General features: G+C 52.0%; 5 protein-coding genes across 5 annotated transcripts; 1 reads left to right on the top strand and 4 right to left on the bottom strand.

The window, feature by feature from the left end:
* Nucleotides 1–1,582: 1,582 nt before the first annotated feature.
* BDW47DRAFT_126110 (cytochrome P450) lies at nt 1,583–3,194 on the bottom strand (the record flags this gene model as incomplete). The annotated part of the gene is made up of 4 exons (XM_024816499.1): nt 1,583–2,022; nt 2,149–2,754; nt 2,829–2,897; nt 3,014–3,194. 4 exons carry the CDS (start codon nt 3,192–3,194, stop codon nt 1,583–1,585), a joined length of 1,296 nt encoding a protein of 431 aa, XP_024671654.1.
* A 1,228-nt stretch (nt 3,195–4,422) lies between these two features.
* BDW47DRAFT_35443 (antibiotic synthetase) lies at nt 4,423–7,789 on the bottom strand. Its single transcript, XM_024818810.1, has one exon. It carries the CDS (start codon nt 7,744–7,746, stop codon nt 4,618–4,620), a length of 3,129 nt encoding a protein of 1,042 aa, XP_024671655.1. The 5' UTR covers nt 7,747–7,789; the 3' UTR covers nt 4,423–4,617.
* A 1,390-nt stretch (nt 7,790–9,179) lies between these two features.
* On the bottom strand, nt 9,180–11,375 carry BDW47DRAFT_106555 (cytochrome P450). Its single transcript, XM_024812791.1, has 6 exons — nt 11,059–11,375; nt 10,852–10,989; nt 10,700–10,784; nt 10,563–10,637; nt 9,853–10,491; nt 9,180–9,795 (listed from the first exon to the last, which is right to left on the bottom strand). Exons 1-6 carry the CDS (start codon nt 11,305–11,307, stop codon nt 9,338–9,340), a joined length of 1,644 nt encoding a protein of 547 aa, XP_024671656.1. The 5' UTR covers nt 11,308–11,375; the 3' UTR covers nt 9,180–9,337.
* A 283-nt stretch (nt 11,376–11,658) lies between these two features.
* BDW47DRAFT_106557 (transferase family-domain-containing protein) lies at nt 11,659–13,379 on the bottom strand. The gene is made up of 3 exons (XM_024812792.1): nt 11,952–13,379; nt 11,795–11,875; nt 11,659–11,738 (listed from the first exon to the last, which is right to left on the bottom strand). Exons 1-2 carry the CDS (start codon nt 13,267–13,269, stop codon nt 11,871–11,873), a joined length of 1,323 nt encoding a protein of 440 aa, XP_024671657.1. The 5' UTR covers nt 13,270–13,379; the 3' UTR covers nt 11,659–11,738; nt 11,795–11,870.
* Nucleotides 13,380–13,791: 412 nt separating this feature from the next.
* BDW47DRAFT_35458 (NmrA/HSCARG family protein) lies at nt 13,792–15,168 on the top strand. Its single transcript, XM_024818811.1, has 4 exons — nt 13,792–14,136; nt 14,200–14,356; nt 14,421–14,759; nt 14,831–15,168. Exons 1-4 carry the CDS (start codon nt 13,873–13,875, stop codon nt 15,088–15,090), a joined length of 1,020 nt encoding a protein of 339 aa, XP_024671658.1. The 5' UTR covers nt 13,792–13,872; the 3' UTR covers nt 15,091–15,168.
* Nucleotides 15,169–15,370: the final 202 nt, after the last annotated feature.

Consider the following 15,370-nt stretch of genomic DNA (forward strand, 5'->3'; position numbering starts at 1 on the left):
CGTGGGGACGGGTGCTGATCCCATCCGTGCAGGTTAATGATCTGAGGCCGTAGTACTAATTGAGTAGTGACATAGTCACTTTAGGCTTTTTCCTCCCGAATGACATTCATGTACCCACTTGAAATCTTATGGGTAATTGGCGGTCTACTATATTGACGGCTTTTTATGGTTGGAAGCAGGCACTGACCACGCTTAGCCATTCGATCATCCATTCTCTCCCAGTTTTTCACCATCCCTATTATCCTCAAGATTAGGAGTATGGGATCAATTATTTCAAGTCACCAAATTTAGGTTAAAAAGTTCATTTGTGGAAATCACCAGAGCATTCAGTTACCACTATTCATATTAGCATGGATTTGTATTATAAACCAATAATGACCTTGAATATTTATAACCTGATCAGGTTCTGTCGAATTAGCAAATATTTCTACTCAAATGGCTGATATCCAGTCGAAACTTGTATTATAATCTACTGTGGAGGCCAAATGCTACACTCCCGGTATGGTTCGATTGAATGGATCTAGATGATTCAGGTTTTAATCTGTCCAAGTACTATCACCCAATATGATTAGCAAAGCCAATGTCTTTCAACGGTGAATAAACCTAAGACAACAAGGCAACGCCGGCAGAAGAAGCTGAAAAAGTACAATCATCCCGATATAGGCCGAGACAAGCGACGCCACGCTGCCATTCCTTCTGAGCCGAGCAACCTCCAAGGCCAAAAGATCCGGAAACAATCCTACTGCCAATACGGCGCATAACATTGGTGTTTTGGCCTGCGCCTTAGGGGGTATGAGCTTTTGCAACCGAAAAGAAAGCCCTGGTAAATCAGCGGGGTGATTAGCACTGTTATTACCGGCTCTCTGCTTATCGTAATAACACATGAGTATTAGGCATATCATTTAAGAGGGCCAGCGGGTGTTGACAAGGTCTCGCAGTTATCATCAACCAAAGGTTATTGGGTAGGAAAATCATTCAAAATATGTCTCGTGGCCAATAGGAATATCAAGTACAATAGGCAATCTGAAAATTCCAATAGATGTTCGAAACAAAAATCGAAGTAATATCCATGTCATGTATATATTTCGTAACATGATTGCGGCAGAATCGACCCTTGATATCCACTACCACACAACGAAAATCATTACACTCGCCTATGAACTCAGAACCCGGCAACGACATATACTTTTGTCATTTAGATCTAGCGAGATTAAGTTCGTTCCAATATCGAAAGCCCCTGAGTAGCTCAGAGGGGATCAACGGCTCATGGGCAGAAGCCAAACATTAAGACCCTCCTAATGTTCAAGATACTTTTGTGCCAAATGAAAGTCAGGTATCCGTCTAGGAAGAGGCTGCCTAAAACATCTTGTAAAACAGATCTTGAGTCCAAAAAACTATCAGATGTCGTTCTGTCTAGTTTTTGGGGACTTCAGCTCGAGACACGAAGTTTATCAGAATCCTGAAGATAATATCAAATCATCGGCTTGCCGCTACATCAGAACGTCACCCTTTCATGATAACAAGCTTACCGGCACGACTAGACAATGTCCAATTCAACCCAGTTCTCACGGACGCCGTTCCTTTATATCAGGGGCCCATCCAAATCGACTTCCTCGCGTCGTCTGCGCACGAGCAGTTTCCCCTGGGGGTCCGCGGAGAGAAATGTCCCATACCGACGAATTTCCGATGTGCACCCATCCGCGAGTTTCCAGTCATACTTCAGAATGAGGTGACAAAGGAGAACCTTGACCTCCATAGCAACGAAGAAACGTCCCGGACACGCGTTTTTCCCCAGTCCCCACCCCAAATGGTCTGCTGACATAGAAGCCAGCTGAGCAGTTGCCTGGTGCCCTGGAACTTGGCGTAAACGCAGGAACCGGTCGGCCTGGAAAGAGCGCGGGTTGGGATACAGATCGGCATCAGTCCACATGTGCATGTTGGAGATCTCAAAGGGTACGTTCTTGGGCACGATGCCGCCGTCGGAAAGATGGATATCGCTCGCGGCCGTGCGCCGTATGCCGGCTATCATTGTTAGATTCCAATTATGAACGGATCACCGATTTATACATATACTGGGATTGAGTGAAGCAGGAAGAGGGGCGGTCCAAAAGGAGTTACACCCCAGGGGCGTTCTAGTGCACAACTTACTAATTCCGACAGGTTTCAGCCGCTGGCTCTCTTTGATCATGCTATCCATCAGCTGCAGCTTGACGATAGTGGCCTTTGTCCAGCCGTGCTCGGACACTACAGCCATGATCTCCAGCCGCAGCGCATCCATCAAATCACTCTTTCCCGCGATGTCATACAGCACTTGCATCAAGAGGTCTTTTGTCGTGTTTACGGCCCCCAGAGTGACCGCGAGCTGGGTAACCCCCGGGTTATACGGACGTCCTCGGGCACATTCCTCCATCCACTCGAGACCATCATGGTAGCTCGTGGACTGCTCTGTTCCCGCTTGTTGCGTGGCGGTGGTTTCGTCCTTTCGAGCTTGTGAAGCTGTTGAGACGAGCTCGTTCGCTCGCTGCACCTGCGCCGAGAGCAGTTGACACGACGGTAGGAATCGGGCTGCCAATCGCCGCGCCAGCCGGGGCCACCTCCAGAGCTGCTCGGCAGCCACCATGGCAGTCAGCGAATATTGGACGGTAATATCTATCCATTCGGAGTTGCGGCATAACTGACGTCCGGCAAACGCAGCTGCTGTCAAATGCGCAATCATCTGCACGGCTGTCGATTCCACCTGAATAGGTCTCCAATCTGGTTTGTTCTACTGTCAACCTCTGCACTCCGAGTTCCCCCTGGTTCATGGAGCCATGTTAATTCATACGTACTCGGATCATCGCTGCACGTCTCTTGCACCACACGACCGGATTCTAATGATAGAGAACTGAAGACATGACCTGTGCCATGGTACGGTTAGAGTGGAGAAGCCTTCTGGTGTCGACTCTAGGGGAAAAGATAGACATATAGATAGGCAAGAGAGAATTGGAAATTATGTAGATAGAAAATCACTAACCAGCGGACTTGGAGCAGCATTTCTTGGCCATGCCTTTGACCAGCTGAAGCTCTACCAGACTCCCTGCGTTGAATGGCTCAAACCCGGGTATATTGCTATGAAACTCGTTTGTCGAGGAGGACACTGTGCCATGTTCCTCGAACTTGCGAACTTCATTGGCATACTCTGGGGCAAGAATCATTTTCCATCCGCTATCGGTCATAATCCAGAAAATCGGCGCCTATCTTTGGGGCGAGGCCCGTCGGAAGTCAGGAGCCCTGTGTGGCAAGTTTGAATGAAGAGCGGCTTGACTTGCCTTGGAGAATCCCTCTTTGACCAGTTCCTCGGCATTTTGAATAAAACTCTGCCGCGCCTTTCTCGACCACAGGTCCAGCCAGCTCGGCGTATTCACGCGGGGGTGCGTTTTGGATGTCGTGGCGAGGGCATAGTATGTGACCAACAGCAGGGTTGTTATCATAATAGCCACGCGCATGGCGTTAGAGTCTTGTAGTAAGGCTGCAGCATCCATTTTCACAGTGAAGCTCCGCCTACCTATTCAAATTGTGGATAGATCAAAGCGAGAGGGAAATTGGAATTGCTCTGCTCTTAAGCTTGGGGGAAGATTCATCGTGCCCTCTCTGCGTTGCACCATCTTCCCCTTGCCGAACTAAGCGGTCAAGACTTACGTATGTATTATGGGCGATTCTGCGAACAATCTGTGAGCGGTAAAAACTAAGTTACGTGGTATCTCTGATGGACAGGTGGCCACGGCTCCTTGCAGGAATACCAATGCCGGGAATACACCCAGCCCGTTCCTGGTGTTCTCTGGAACTAACCATATAAGATTGATCAACACGAGCTACCGGTAGGCTTACGAAAAGAATGTTATGGTGGATGCACCGTTGGCGACAGCTCTTTGGTCACCTATCTATCTACTTGGCATAACCCTCCTAAATGACCCTTATTTACCTGCATGTATCATGCAAGGTGGCCTTTCACAAACCCACCCAGCAATGCTGACTATGATAGGGAGGGTGAGAGAGCTTTTTGTGCGGAGAATCGATATATGGCCAGTGTGATATTTTGTAGTTACATAGCTTTTGTGTTTCAACCCCTTGGTTTAGGGATAGTTCCCAAGATATTACTTTGTCCGTTGCTTGTTATCAAATGACATTGACTGGAGATATGGAGCCGCATTACATGTTGAGTTCCCTTTTTCACTCCATCCAGGTCAGAGCACTCGGGTCACTCTGTTTGATAGGTGGATAATATCTACCAGGGGCCCATCGATGTCATACACGGGGGAGTACAGAGTGATGCGACAGGAAGTCAATGTCGTCAGACGCAGGCTGGATATGAATGGTTACTACCAGTGATGAGAATTACGGATTTCTACGAGGATTATCCAGTGGCTTGCAATACCAATATCGTAAAACGCAACGAAAATATTCATTCTAGGGGGTCCATAGACACTGAAGAAATTAACTCTGTGATTTGTTAAGTCGGATCGGGGTATGACCAACGCGACTAGGGGGGAAGGGTAAAATATGAAGACCCTTTATCGCGACTTGGTTACCGGTAAGTATCACTGTATACCGCGAAGCCCAAGCCAATGTGTTCGCAACTCAGATCAGATTCAGCTCGGACAGGAAACGGTTGAGGAGAGGTTGATCCAAGACGGGGAACTGGGCCAGACCCGGCACATCGCGGAGATCCCGCGTCAAGTTCTCAGTTCCGTAGATGGGCATTTTCGAGTACATTTCCCAGCGGCAGTGATTTTCGAAGACCTTTTCCTCCAGCATGGGAAGAAGGGGACGGAGGGGATCATTGTCGTCCAGAGTCTTGAGCAGCTCCAGCCACTTATCATAGGGCATCTCCTTCATTGGCGTTTGGCAGGCTTTCTCGAGCATATGGAACATGTGTCTCATCTCATCTTCTGGCTGCTCGTGCAGGGTCGGGACGACGTTATATGCCTGCCCGAGACTACACTGTTGCCGGGACAGGTGCAGCACCGCGTTCACCAGGTAGTCAACGGGGACGAAGTTCTTGCTTTGCTGGGGCATGGTGGGGTAACACTTCAGACGCATACAGCTAACCATCAGACGGGCGACAAAGTCCGTCCCGTTGCCGGTGCCAGTTTTACTGTGGCAGAAGATGGCGCCAGGGCGGAAGATGCTGATGGGGAAGTTGTCCTGAATGGCTTCGAGAACCATCTTCTCGGCTACCCACTTGCTTTGTGCGTAGCCATTGTCGTACTGCACGGCATCCATGAATCTCGTGATCGGATCGTTCTCCCCCACGCGAGTGTACCCGTCAACCAGACCGGTGGGACCGTAGATGTTGAGCGTCGATAGGTAGAACAGCCGCTTGGAGCGTCCGGTAGCCTGGAACCGGAGGATATTCGCTGTTCCCAAAACATTGGCGTCACGATGAGACTGGTACGGCTGGGCGTAGTTGACGTGCGCCCCGGAATGGAAGATGCACGAGGCCCAGTAGCCGAGTTGTTGGAAGAGCTCCTCGCCTAGTCCTAAAGTCGGGCTATCCAGGTCTCCAGCCACGGCGACCAGCTTCGAGTAGTCCACCGAATCTTGGCACAGGTTATATTGAGTCTGAATCCCCATGACACGGTTTCGGGCCTTCTCATCATTCTTCGCCCGCACCAGACACACGACCGTCTTGACCTCGGGGAGGGTCAGGAGAGTTTGAAGCAGGAAGGCGCCCACGAATCCCGTGGCGCCGGTCATAAAGATGCGGCCTTCGAAGGGGGCGTCCCATTGCGGCGGCTGACCAGGCTGAGGCTGAAGAGCCAGGGAACGATAGATATCGGCATCCTGGCGATAGGCCCGGTTGTGTGCCGCATGAATCGTATACTTGGCGCCACCCTCGTCCACATAGCGGGCCATCTGCGCCAACGTGAATTGCTCGTATACCATGACGGCTGTCAATTCCACGGAAAACTCACGCTTCATGCGGATCAGCAGCATAGCGGCCTGGAGGGAGGTGCCGCCCAGGGCGTGGAACGTGTCTCCGTCTTCGATGTGCCGTGAACAGCCAGGCAGAACAGAATGCCAAATCTTTCGGAGCCTGCTGATCGTCGTCGTCGCGTCCTGGGTCCCCGCCATCTCGACTTGGCGCTTCGTCGCAGCCTCGAGGAACTCGCGGACTAACCGTTCTCGGTCAATCTTGGTGTGGCCGTTGAGCGGCATCTCGGTGCACACCTCGACCTGCGGGACCAGGTATTCGGCCACTTGCACTTTCAGGGCATCAGTGAGTTGGTTTCCGGTGAACGTGATGGGGTCCTTGGGAATAACGAAAGCAACTAGGGCAGCCCCGAGATCGTCATCGCCCCGCTGCACCTTGCAGGCGGCCGTGGCCGTGACGAGGCCCGTGTCCATAATCGCCGCCTCGACGCCTTCCAGCTCGACGCGGAACCCGCGGATCTTGACCTGGTTGTCAATGCGGCCGTGAACGTAAATCTCCCCGGTCTCGGTCCGGCGGACCAGATCACCGGTGGCGTAGAAGTTGCAGCCTGAAGGCAGTGCCGGGTACTGACTCGTGGTAACGAATCGTTCGGCGGTCTTATCAGCCAAATTGACATACCCGGGGGACACGCCGTCACCCCCGATAAAGAGCTCACCAGACTCTCCATCTGGTACGGGTTGACCGCTGGGATCCAGAATCTCAATCTTAGTGTCCGAGATGAGACGGGTGAGCGGACAAACACTGTTCTTCGTGTCTTCTAGGGTGACCTCGTGTACTAAAGAGAAGATACAGCATTCCGTGGGACCGTAGCAATTGAACAGGTGATTCGGGGGCCCTTGCTCCAGGGCCATCTTCATCGCGGGAAGGTTTGGCATCTCGCCACCGCTATAGACCACCTGCATGCCGGAGAAGACGGTGGGCATGGCGAAAACGACCATGGGAAGCAGCGATGCGGGAACCAGCATGACGGTCACGCGGAGCTCACGCCATGTGCGAGCTAAACGCGGGACATCGGACAGCAGGGTGCGAGACATAGGCACAATCGTGGCCCCACGTAACAACGTCACCCAGATCTCGAACAAAGAGATATCGAAGCTGACCATGGCCATCTGGGCCGTCCGGTCTTCATACCCAATGGGCACATTGCGATCATCCCGAGAGAGATGCAGCAGAGACTTTGCCTGGATCTGAACCGTCTTGGGCTTGCCGGTCGAACCAGACGTGTGCATCAGGTGGGTTCGATGCCCAGTGCCCATCGCCCTCGGCGGTACTGCCAACTCAGCGGTTACCTGGCTCGGCGTGAGGACCTCGAGTCGGATCGGCATCACCTCGAACTCCTTCAACCGATTGCTATTTTCCTGATCCACCAGACAGATCCGAGCTCCGGCATTGGTCAAGCGATATTGCAGCTGCGCGAAGGGCAGGGTTGGGTCGAGAGCGCAACAAGTGCATCCGGCATAAACCACCGCGGCCTGGGCGACGATCTGCTCGAACCCGGTCCCGGTCATGATCCCGATTGCCTCTTCCCGGTTGACTCCCTTTCGGGACAATTCTTTGGCAAGCAAGGCTGCATGGCAATGTAGTTGCGCGTAACTGATTATCTGGCCGTCAAATTCAATGGCCGGCGCACTGGGGCTCTCTCGGGCTCTGCGGTAAATGGCGCCAGCCAAGCCCAAAGAGTCGTCCGGTTCGCCATCTGGAGATAGCGAGGTGCAACTGGTCAAGGCAGTTACTTTGGTATCGAGAAGTGATATGTGGTTGGAAAGATCCATCGCGGAGTGCGGTCACCAACGACAAGAAAAGTGAGAAAGTACAATGGAGAGTAATTCAGAGTACGGTTTTCAGTCAACAATCCACATTTAATATTCATTGCTGGCGCTATGATCATTAACTACTTCCTACAGTCCTCTCTCACGCTTCCATTACCCGGTTGCCAAAGTCAGACAAAATGCCCAGATCAGCAGCCTCCTTGCATACGTAGGGATCACCTACCGCATGCACGTAATGGACCTAGATAATTGGGGCCACATACTACCCCTGCGCACGCTGCAGCTACACCACCACTCTTCCAGCTGACCTCGCATTGGTGTCTCAACTAGGGGTCGTAGACAGCCCTAGATCTCGCGAGTACGGCGATGGTGCTGATCTCACCCCTAGCAGATGCCATTCCAACGGCTGCTGGGAAACTAGCTACTAGCAATGACACTAGTTCCGGCCTCCTCCTATAGACATTATGTGACAATATTCAACTACAACGGACAGGGTTAATGAGGGCATGATTCTAGTCAGTATCCAGATACGATTCCGATTCAACAAGCAACTCGTTCCCTTGTGGATATCGCCCTTGGTAGTCACGTCATGAAGCTTTTCTTAGCAAATCGACTCGAACGCACAACGCAAGAGGTGCGTTGCGGACTCACCCTCCCTCAGTCCCTCTCTTGTCAGCCCTGCCCCCAGTTCACTTCGGATAAGTCAGCGATGCAAGGGTTGAGTTCCGTACGGTGGCGTCTGGCCATGACCTGAGGCCTCTGTGCTACTTCAGACGTGTGGGTCCGTCCCCCCAGTCCGCGATGGAAGGGTTGAATTCCGTACGGTGGCGTCTCACGATAACTTGATGCCTCCCTGCTACTTCACAGACGTGTGGGTCTGTCCCCCCAGTCCACGATGGAAGGGTTGAATTCCATCAGGTGGCGTCTGGCCATGACCTGAGGCCACCATGCTACTTCACAGACGCGTGGGTCTGTCCTCTTAGTCCACGATGGGAAGGTTGAATTCCCGTACGGTGGCGTCTGGCCATGGCCTGATGTCTCCCTGCTACCCCACAGACGTGTGGGTCCGTCCACCTAGTAAAGAACACGCTCACCGCAATATGCCCGAATTTTAGAGCTTTCATGGTTCTTGGTCCCGTGGAGATGTGGAAGCAAGATCAGGTTGAGTAGCTTAGCCTCATCTCGCCCCTGGTATGGTCGGTGTGTGTTCCTTGCATCGCATACGCGGGGCAGAATACCAAGACATGTATCCCGTTGTTGGTGAGCTTCTCTAATTTAAAATCTGGAAGTGGCAGGGAGGTCTCAACAGACTGATACGTACATGCATTAGTACGACAAGGGGGGAAACGTTCGATATCAGGACACTCCATAAGAGAACAATAACGAAACGAAAGGGAGCTAAGAACGATGGAACGCTATGTAAAGTAGCTCCATATTTTGATGACAACATATAACTAACAATATATCATTGTGTCCACTATGATAAATATCCAAGAACTGTGGTCTGAAAAGAACAGGACTGATTGATTATACGAGAATCCTGCATATAAAAAATTCTAATCAGAAAACCGGCCCAGACCTCTATCGCAGCCGTTCATTCCTCGGGCTTAAGCTTGGTACCCAGAGCCTCGGTAGTTCGCCTTGCATCACGTCGCCTGACAGATACCGAGATAGTGGGACTTGGCACATAGATCCCTAACAACCATATCTGCAGAGGCACGTCCTTATCTTCCATCTGACCCACATCGTAGTCCATCAGGATCTTGGCAAACAGCGCCTGGCATGTTCGCGTACCCACGAGCCGGGCAGGACAAGCGCTGGTCCCAATGCCGAATGGGAGCCACGCCTCCGACGGTGCCAGCGTCTTCTGCACATTGCAAGTCCCGGAGGCTTCGTCGTAGAAACGATAGCCGTTGAAGGTCATGGGATCAGGGTAATTTTCCGGATCGGTATGGATGAAGCGGGAGGGCAGGCTGATGTGTGTCCCACGTTCCAGAGCCAAGCCTAGTGACGGGATCGTGATGGGTTCCATCACACATCTGGCACCACTGACTGATAATGGGGAGCGAGATTAGCACAATGTCATCCCAATTCAAGGAGATGACTTACTTGATGTGGGATTGTGGAGACGCAGAATCTCTCGCGTGAAGCTCTCCATCTTGGGAGTGTGATTGAAGATCTCGAAGCTCCACTCACCACCGCAAAGTTCGAGGGCTCTTTCTAATTCCTCCCGCAACGGAGCAACGTATTCAGGGTGGCGCATGATGCGGAACACCATGCAAGTGGCCACGAGGTGGAAAGGGGCCACGGTCTCCATGTACATGAACATTATTTCGTCGACGATGAGCTCCTCGATGGTCTCCTGCTCGCCCGTTTTGCCCTCGCGACACAGAGTGCCACGTTTTAGCGCTTGTTTAATCAGGAGATCGGACAGGAGGAAGCAACTGTCCTTGTCGTTGCTTCTGATCTGCTGGATCCGGCGACGAACCTCGGGCACCACGATCTGTCTGATGGTCTGGATTGTGGATTGGAATTTACGGCACCGTGGTGAGAGCCGCCACACCAGATGCTCGAGGATGAAGGGTGATTCTTGTCGGGCAAACCACTGGTCTGCGAGTCCGTCCATATATGCCGACATTTGCCGACGTAGCCCACCTTCTTCTCCGAACCCGGGGTTGAAAAACAAACAGAGAGCGAGATCCCTGACAAAAGAGTTCATCATGTCGGACCCATTGACCTGTCGCCATTCTAGACAACGGCAAATCTTAGCTCTGGAGCCGGAAACGTTCCTTTTGGGATGGGTGCTTCGCAAAACTTACCATCATCACCAGGTCCGGGCAAGAACAAGGGGAGGACACGGTCGAGGTGGTCGAAAATCACCCTGCCAAGACGCTCTATTTCGCGCGCGTTAGTATCAATGTTGGGGCAGCACTCCCCATCTTTGTTGAATACCTACCCATAGGAGCACTCTGCGAGCTGATTTGGACGGCTTCAACGGGGACCCTCCAAGTCACATCCACCACGGTATTCAAAAACATCTCCTGTTAGAGCGCTCCAAGGTCAGCATCCTATCATTTGCTAGCAGCCATCATCTCGTCGCAGACTCACATTTCGAACCCAGTGCATGAAGCTGCACTTCTCCCGCGGCAAGCTGTAATATTCTTTGCCGCATTCCGGCGGGATGATAATAACGATGTCCAACCCGTTCTGTGTCTTCCACGCAAAAGGCTTGCCGTTCTTGCTATACTACATGCGATCACGGCGAAATCCGAAGTGAGCGAGGTATTGCATTCCTTCATTGAGAAGATATCTTACTTTCTTGTACGCGCGCGCCATCTCGGATTCTGCATCGAAGGACGGTCTCCGCCACTGGAGGCTGGGGCTAAGCCAGCTCCCATCATGAATCAGAGGAATCTGGCCGACAGAGCGTCTCTTCTGCCAATGACGGTAAAAGTCCGCAGCGACAATGGTGACGGAGGTGATCACGATGACAGCAAGCGCCGCCCCAGTGAGCCTCCAGAGCATCCAGCCCGACGGACTCACTACATCATCTAGAGGCGACATCGTCAATTGTGTCGGTAAGCAAAAGAGCAGGTACGAAAAGTGCAAGACCGCTGTGTTGAGAACCGAAGAGTCACCACGAGCTCTCTATCAAGCGGCTTGTTGGGGCTTCCTCGGTCCGCACCACAGAACGGGTGGCATGCCTGCTTTGGCATTCAACCGAACACCCTTCGCAAGGGAGCAAAGCACCTTGGCAGCATGGTTGATTACTGCAGTAAGGGGCTAACGTCATAACCCCCCAGCGTCCTGGGAATGATGTGGCGGTGGCCACCCCCTTAGCTGCATAACACGAGGCGCCTTGCATGTGTTGTCCCAAAGCCGATAGACAGGGGGCATATAACCATTCTCATGGGAACTTGCGTCGTATTCCTGCCTTGGAACATTGCTGGCGAGCGCAACGAGGTTACACAGCAGTACAAAACTACCGAAGCAAGGTATTACTGTAGAAGATAACGACAATGCTGATTGATTAATCTAACTGGCCCGGTAGACCTCCACAGGATAGTCACACCGGAGCACGGATCTCATTGACTGATTCTCTCTCAATGCGTGCATATGCTGTGACTTCAAGGTAACCATCACCTCCCATATGTCATTCCCACTTGAGTCACACCGACTTGGTTTGATGATACATTCCCCTTCAATAGCAAACTTAGGGACGAGCTCTAGCGCGGCGAGACCGCCGAGTATGGGGCCAAAATCCAAACTAAAAGAATTCCATAACCGCAGGCTGGACACGACCACGTCGCCCGGGCGAGCGAGCAGTGTTTCCCAGTCACTAGCGTGGTGTGCTCGACGGAGAGATACTCTCAAAGACTCGTCATCCACCGTGGTGATACTTGAGCGGACTCGGTGAGCGAGCAGAGAGAGTAGCCGGATGCTTTGAGTAGACGTCTCCCCCAGATGACCATCGTCGTTCAGGCATTGTAACTCTGAAAGGGCTAGCTTACTCTCGGTCACGAGCACGGCATTTCCCAAGTAGTTGTCCGGTAGGGAGGGGGAGAATCTCGTCCGCGTATTCACGGGGACACTCACAAATGACTCCTCCCGCGGCTGCGTTGGTTTTAATTTCACTTGATTGATGCTCATCCACAATAGCGCCGTGAGGACATCGTTGGATGAGACTAGTGAGCGTTGGTCTCTGACGGTTGTCTCTGTATTAGCCGGCCCAGTACTAGCTGCTGGGAACATCTCCGCCAAAATTGCATTGCATCGAGCTTTAAGCGCTTTGATTTGAGTGTCTGAAAACACAAGTGTATGATTCGCATAAGATTTCCCAGGCTCGAAAATGTCTCCCGCGACGTCGGTAGGATCATTACCAGAATGGACACCGTCGGGCAGCCGGCCTTGTGTTCCCAAATCCTGTAAATAACGCCTGGTGCTCTTCTGGATTGCATCACACCGGCGCAGATAATCCACCGAGCCTTCACCCCCTCGACATGCGGTAGCCAGTACGTCGATCAAGGCTCCCGTCCCGGTCCCGTCAATCACCATGTGGTTGATGGCCAGACAGAGGACTATCCCGTCGGCGAGGATGTTGATCTGGGCACGAAATACAGGGGCCGGGATGGACGAGTAATCAAATTCGGGCACAATGGCTCCTGGCAAATCCACACAGCGAGCATGGTGCTGTCCTGCGCCCGTTCCCTTCTCTGGTGTCGGGGTGGAGGACAGGACGAACTGTGGATGCTCCTTGACCTGCACAATCGAAGTTTCGTGTGTAGTAGTCGGGCTAGGCTGAACTTGCATTACATTCTTTTTTGTGGCATCCGGACAAGGGCCGACTTCCCCCGTGAGGAAGGGAAGCTGGTCGACCACCCGTAAGATGGCAGACTTGAGAGTGGGGATCGCATCCTGAGGTTTTTGGATAGCGAACGAGAGCGCCACGAAATGATAAAAGGCTGGTGGGAAGGAGTGGTCGAAAGAGGTCAGGGTATAGGGCTCAAACTGATGGATTTCATTCATTTTGCTTGATTCAATTCAGAACCCATTCCTTCGGAGCGTATATCAAGCCACGAGGGTCGTTGGAACGCAAGACCGTGGGTGTTGCCCTGCAGCCTTTTCAGGAAAACTGTTCTCTAATGTAAGGATTATCCGCAACCATTTCCTGTGGCGACTGGACCATTCGAACTTGCGGTGAGCCTAGCGGGGTGGTAGATGCCAGGGATATCTACACACATTGCGGCAACCTGTCTCTGCAAGGGTCACTACAGGGTATGCCTTTCCCGGATTCCGGCACTGCCCCTCACACTTGTCGTGCTTCGTGCCACCAATCCATCCTGTTTTGGCGGATACGGGTCATTCGTTGACTGTCGTAGTGCAATCTGCAAGTTGTCCGAGTCTCATGCTAGAATCTTAGGGTGTGGATGAGGTCCAAGCAAACCACAAACCATGCCCTAGCCCTAATTGCGCTGTTCCTCCCCTTATTTTTACCCTCTTATGTATAGATGATCTATCCCACTTGGTTTATTCTGACAGCTGCTGTTATCTACCTAACTGACCTACTGGCCTTTTGACCTAATTGATCCACCGAGAGCCCTAAAACCATTCCTTATCCTTTCCGGCAAAATGACCATCCCATCTGCCTCGAAGAAACTAGTCACCGTGTACGGGGCTACTGGTGCTCAGGGAGGCTCAGTCGTCCGATCACTACTGCAAAACACCGAGTTTGCCGTCAGAGCAATCACTCGAAATGCTTCGTCAACCGCGGCACAAAACCTCACGGCCCTCGGCGCAGAGGTGGTTCAGGCAGACGGATGGAACAAGAGCCAAGTGCAGGAAGCCTTTTCGGGCTCCTGGGCTGCTTTCTTGAACACCAACTCCGAAGATCCGGTTTGACTCTCCTCCGGTAAACATCTAGAAAACCTCTTTTTTCTGTCTGACACGAATATGTAGATGTTTATGAATGACAACGGGCCGACCGAGTTCGATCTCGGAAAACTTATCATTGATGGCATCGTCGAATCCGGATCGGTAGAGCACCTGGTCTACAGCTCGGCCGTATCCACCTCGGCATTTACCCAGGGCGAAGTCGCTGCCAAAGCAGCCGAAAGTAAGCCCTCAATTCCACATTTGCTCCTGCACACAAAAAGAGCATGTGACTGAGTCGTCCCCAGTGAAATCTCGCGTTGAGAAGTACGCCATTGGCACGGGTTATTTCAAATCCGTTTGTCCTGTCTACGCGGGATGGTATATGGAACTGTTCAACAATACCGATTTTGCGAGGGTTTTCGGCGGGTTTCCCAAGTTTCCAGACGACGAGGGATACCTGACTCTCAGCACCCCACGCTGGGGAGCCAAGACCGACATGCCAGTTCCCTGGGTTGCCGTGGAGAAGGACTTTGGAGACATTGTCCACGGCGTGCTTTTGGCGCCGGAGAGGTACAACGGCAAAGTGATTCCCGCCTTGAGCGATGCTTCTTCCTTCCCGCAGGTCGTCGACGCATTCCAATCTGGTATGTGGAATACCCTTCTTCGTCTGTGCGATATCAAACGTGCCCTAGACTAATAGATACCGTGCCGGTAGCTACGGGCAAGAATGTGCGATACGTGCGGCAGGCCAAGTGGGACATGTTCGGAGCGGGAATTCCGGAGCTGGAAGATCAGCGTCGTCTTTTCCACTTCGGTGAACTAACCAACGGAAAATACTTTGGTGATGAGCCGACTTCTACTACGGTTCCGGCTCATCTGAAAGCTGAAGCGGCTAAGGCCAAGGACAAGGGTGCTAACGATGAGGCCGAGTTGCTCACGCTGAATCAATGGTTCCAGTCAGGTTTCCGCCAGTAGAGGTCAACAGGGCCGGGTATTATTATTGTTCATTAACAATAACTCGAACTTTTACTTGACATAAGAATGCAGTGTTACGCTTTCTCGAGCTACGCGGTCCCGCTAACTCCCTATATACAGCTGTATTACCGTAGATATCCTGAATCGGACTACAGATCACATCCACGGTCTTCTAGCAAAAGTCTCCGCAGAAATATCATTCCATCTTCTGAGTTTCAGCTTCTACATCTTTGATGTAAACTACACGGCTCGTTATAAATTAAGAGGCAAGTATGCCCCG

The sequence above is a fragment of the Aspergillus candidus genome (assembly GCF_002847045.1).
Source record: "Aspergillus candidus strain CBS 102.13 unplaced genomic scaffold BDW47scaffold_25, whole genome shotgun sequence".
Classification (NCBI taxonomy): Eukaryota; Fungi; Ascomycota; class Eurotiomycetes; order Eurotiales; family Aspergillaceae; genus Aspergillus; species Aspergillus candidus.

Coding starts and splice junctions, on each gene's coding strand:
- BDW47DRAFT_35443 (XM_024818810.1), bottom strand. CDS start 7,746: ATGGATCTTTCCAACCACATATCACTTCTCGATACCAAAGTAACTGCC.
- BDW47DRAFT_106555 (XM_024812791.1), bottom strand. CDS start 11,307: ATGTCGCCTCTAGATGATGTAGTGAGTCCGTCGGGCTGGATGCTCTGG. Junction 10,990..11,058: donor TGGCGCGCGCGTACAAGAAA/GTAAGATATCTT, acceptor GATCGCATGTAG/TATAGCAAGAACGGCAAGCC. Junction 10,785..10,851: donor TCATGCACTGGGTTCGAAAT/GTGAGTCTGCGA, acceptor GCGCTCTAACAG/GAGATGTTTTTGAATACCGT.
- BDW47DRAFT_106557 (XM_024812792.1), bottom strand. CDS start 13,269: ATGAATGAAATCCATCAGTTTGAGCCCTATACCCTGACCTCTTTCGAC.
- BDW47DRAFT_35458 (XM_024818811.1), top strand. CDS start 13,873: ATGACCATCCCATCTGCCTCGAAGAAACTAGTCACCGTGTACGGGGCT. Junction 14,137..14,199: donor ACACCAACTCCGAAGATCCG/GTTTGACTCTCC, acceptor ACGAATATGTAG/ATGTTTATGAATGACAACGG. Junction 14,760..14,830: donor CGTCGACGCATTCCAATCTG/GTATGTGGAATA, acceptor CCGTGCCGGTAG/CTACGGGCAAGAATGTGCGA.